Source organism: Otolemur garnettii, unplaced genomic scaffold (genome assembly GCF_000181295.1).
Source record: "Otolemur garnettii isolate 467f Iridium unplaced genomic scaffold, OtoGar3 scaffold00012, whole genome shotgun sequence".
Lineage (NCBI taxonomy): Eukaryota > Metazoa > Chordata > Mammalia > Primates > Galagidae > Otolemur > Otolemur garnettii.
Genome location: NW_003852407.1, coordinates 24,850,665 through 24,855,063, shown reverse-complemented (window position 1 = coordinate 24,855,063; position 4,399 = coordinate 24,850,665). Strand labels below are relative to the sequence as shown.

Genomic DNA, 4,399 nt, shown 5'->3' with positions numbered 1-4,399 from the left:
GTCGTGATTTCTTTGTTTAGCTTCACATAACAATGGAAAGCCTGAGACGGGGAGAAGGAAAAGAGTCAGATATATTTATAACATGAAACCAAAGAGAAGGAACTGAAATTTAACTTACCACAGTTTCTCTAACAGGTATACCCTAACAGCTACATCTGACTTTTTTTAGACTTCACTTTAAAGCCCTGATCTTTGATAGCATTTTTATAACCAAAGTGCCCTGACATGCGTAGGCAACATTACAATGGGAAACCTGGATTATAAAAGCTAAGTAGGACAGGTGGGGAAGGACCCCAACCAACCTACAGGAACCGCTGGGTCGCGCAGGCCTGCAGGGTCGAGCTCTTCCGGGTGGCAGGTAGCAGCACACGTGCCCTTCCGGGTGACAGCGCAGCACGCGTGCACATCCGGGCGTCAGCACGTGGTGACGCAGACTCCGCTGTGGTAGTGTTGGACAGTTGCTGGCAATTCTAGCGGTTCAGTACCATGGCGTCTCGGTATGACAGGGCCATCACTGTCTTCTCCCCAGACGGACACCTTTTTCAGGTGGAATACGCCCAGGAAGCGGTGAAGAAAGGATCCACCGCGGTGAGTGAGCGCCGTCGACCCGCTTCCTTGTCAGACTTAGCTGTTCCGCTGTCTCAGCTCACCGCGCCAGCCGAGGAAGCTGAGCCCCCATCTTGTGAAATCCTTCTGGCTAGTTTATGGGGGGAGATTCTGCTTTGCTGAAATCTCTCTGGCCAGTTTATGGAGGGAGATGCTGCTTTGCTCGGCTTGTGAAATCCCTCTGGCCAGTTTATGGAGGGAGATGCTGCTTCTGAGATTGGGGCCCGCAGTGCTGGAGGAAATTCGTCACCGGTTTCTATTGTATTAATACAACCACCCTTGTTTTACAGTAATTGACAGGCACAAAAGTAGGGTGTAAGTGGGGGAGTGGGTATAGCCTTGACTTTAGAAGAAATATTAGTGCTGTGTCTGACAGGAAGGACAGAAAAGACTACTTCTGACCTGTAACAGCCTACTCAAATGCTCATGGCTCAGTTCCTCGGGAGTTCACAGACTCATGTAAAAGTTAATAGTTTCTTCATGTCGGGAACTATTGTTTAATAGCAATTACGACAAAAATTGATCATCCTGCCCCTGGACTAAATCAATGTGAAAATCAAATTTTTGGCTGGCACAGTGGCTCGCGCCTGTAATCCTATCCTTCTGGGAGGCTGAGGTCGTCAATCCCCTGACCTCAGGAGTTCTAGAGCAGCCTGAGCCAGAGAGAGAACCCAGCTAGTTGGGAGAATCACTTGAGCCCAAGAGTTTGAGGTGGCTGTGCCATGGAATTCTACCCAGGGTGACAAAGTGAGACTCTGTCCCAAAAATAAAATAAAATAAAATTTTTGTTGAGAACAAAATGATTATAAATGTTAGTTCAGACACACCCGTTAAAAATAATTATCCCAGTATATAACCACCTACACACTCATATGAATGGCAAAACATAACTATAGTCCAGAAAGTAGAAGGGAAGAGGAGAGAGGGGAGGAGAGAGGGATGTGAGAGGAGTGAGGGTATTTGGGGGGACCTCACCTAATGTACATTTCAAAACTATTAAGAAATGAATATAATTATGATGTATGTGTTACTTAGTTCAATGTAAGAATTCACATAACATATCAAAGCAGTACCCTGAACTCCATAAATGCATCAGTATACAAAGTTATGATTTAATAAAAAATAATTAAAACAAAATACCCCAATATTTGAAAGCTTTTTTAGAGGCTCACCAGCCCAAGAATTTCTACTTTTTTGCCATTTTTTTTGGTAATTAATACTGAAAATTCTTTGAAAGATTATACCATACTTTAGCCAGGGGTCCTCAAACTTTTTAAACAGTGGGCCAGTTTACTGTCCCTCAGACCATTGGAGGGCTGGACTGTGAGCCCTGGGACAAGTCGGCTGCTAAGCAGGACAGGCAGCAGTGCAAAAACACCTGGCGGGTAGGATAAATGTCCTAGATGGGCTGCATGTGGTCCACGAGCCATAGTTTGAGGACGTCTGCTTAGACTTACATACCCACAATGCAGAATAACTTTTAAATACCCAGGGTAGCAGTAATACTTCTGCCAAAATTTAACTACATTCAGTAATTCTAGTGATTTATGAAAATTTATTTATTTATTTATTTATATTATTTATTTAATTTTACTTTATTCCCCTCAGCAGAGTGCCATGGCATCACATCTCACAGCAACCTCCAACTCCTGGGCTTAAGTGATTCTCTTGCCTCAGCCTCCCAAGTAGCTGGGACTACAGATTTCTGCCACAACATCCGATATTTCTTTGTTGCAGTTTGGCTAGGACTGGGTTTGAACACACCACCCTCAGTATATGGGGCCAGCGCCCTACCCACTGAGCAACAGGCACCACCCAATTTATGAAAATTTAAAGGACAAAAGTACTGTAATGATCCAAAATCTATTACCCAAAATCTTCCAAGTCCTGACCTATGAATACAAAAAGATCCACTTTTTTTAATGCCTCAAATTTCATGAGCATATTTGTTGTGTATTTTGGAAGTTGAGAAAGACAGTAGCTGTGAGAATTCACAGTACGTTTTTAAGTCTAGCAGTGTCTGTATTTTCTATTCCTTTCCATGCCAACTTTTGTTATGGTAGGAAATAATTCACTTTCATTATAAATCTGTCAAAGGTAAAGTGGTTAAAAAATAATAGGATGAAAAATCATTTTTTAAAGTATTTTTCTATATAATTGGGCCCACTCGTTTTGCTTCTGTTTTATAGGTAATTTTTTTTAGAATTGTAAATTTAAGGAAGGCCTGATGCAGCTTAAACCAAAAGGGTACCATTTTGATAAAAACAAAAAGTTATATAATTCCCAGCATGGCATGTAGCATATGGTTAGAAAATAATGCCCAAGTTTTAGAGGCTAAAATAAAGGGAGTAATGGGAGAAGACTGGGGTGTAATAAGAAACCACATTGGCTCATTTAACATGTTTTAAGAGTGCTATAGAACTGATTGATAGTTCCTTTGTAATGAGCGGTAAAAGGGTAAGGTTATAAAAATACCTATAGTGGGCATTTTTAAAGACACATTGGAAGGATGAGACACTTTTGTCTCAGGATTCTGAAATTATAATTTGCATATTTGTATGGAGTTATTCATTGTGTTTCCTTGAGGGTGTTATGACCTTTTATATAGGGTGAAGTTTTTAATGGCAGTTGTTTATTAAAATATGTCACAAAATATTCTGTATATAAATGGCAGTTGATGATGATGAATTATGAATAAGTCATAGTTGACCAGTTTTGACCAGTATGTGGCTGTGATATTATTTAATAATATGAAAAGATATTCAGGACATGGGCAGCGCCTGTGGCTCAAAGGAGTAGGGCACCAGCCCCATATGCCAGAGGTGGCGAGTTCAAACCCAGTCCCAGCCAAAAAAACTGCAAAAAAAAAAAAAAAACCAACAAAAAACCAGCTATACAGCCACATTAGAGGCCTTGAGTTTTGTTTCCTTCTTGATTAATTTACAACATGAAGTGGAACAAGAGGTCTGTTACCTTTTTGCTTTAGTTCACTTTTGTATATACGCAAATAGGTTTGAATAACATTTTGGAGACATAATACCTTTCTTCTTAGGAAGAAAAGATAAATCCTTCACAATATTCCCATGAAAAAGATCAAATTTTTTATCATTCCTCATTCTGTCCTTTGCCTGACCCCAAACTGTTATTAGCTCCACATTTCCTGTTTTACCAAATCTCAGTTCCACAGTCCAGCCATCACACGGATATGGCTTCTTAGTCTCATTAGTATAAGCATCTTCCTGTTGAGATGGGAGAGGGGAAACACCTTTCTTTCTGCTGCTTTGCATCTTCTTTATTCTTCGAGAATCTTTGCACATTTGTTCTTCATCATGAAGCTTTCTCTGATGTACTCTAGTCATCTTGGTTCTTTTTCTTCTTCTGAATTCATAATCTATACCACAAAGTATTATACCGTATTTACTATTTGGCGTCATATTCTCTTTAATTTCAAGTACTATATATTTAACAATCTTAATGCCACATGGAAAATACAGAAAATGGGAAGAATGAAGTAAAAATTATTTCTATTCCTGCCAAAAATAAATAATCTTGCACGCACCAACAGGATAGTATGATTTTTGAGGATTTTAATGGCATTATTCTTTTTTGTGTTTCTAACACACAACATACAATGGAGTGCTTAGAGAAAAAGTAACATTTAAATAATACTTTTGCCAGACATTTTATGTATATTATATACCACTAAAGATAATATTTATCGGCTCGGCGCCTGTGGCTCAAGCAGCTAAGGCGCCAGCCACATACACCTAAGGTGGCGGGTTCGAATCCCCAG

At 39.9% G+C, this 4,399-nt stretch overlaps 1 protein-coding gene across 3 annotated transcripts in view; it reads left to right on the top strand.

Annotated features, from left to right (window-relative positions):
* Positions 1–482: 482 nt before the first annotated feature.
* PSMA8 (proteasome subunit alpha 8) overlaps positions 483–4,399 on the top strand; it is a 59,978-nt gene continuing 56,061 nt past the window's right edge. For 2 of the 3 annotated variants that reach the window (XM_012802037.1, XM_012802035.1), the window contains exon 1: positions 487–588. In XM_012802037.1, coding sequence (XP_012657491.1) covers positions 487–588 — 102 coding nt within the window. Of the gene's footprint in view, positions 589–4,399 lie in introns of all 3 variants that reach the window. The other variant, XM_012802036.2, reaches the window with a different exon arrangement.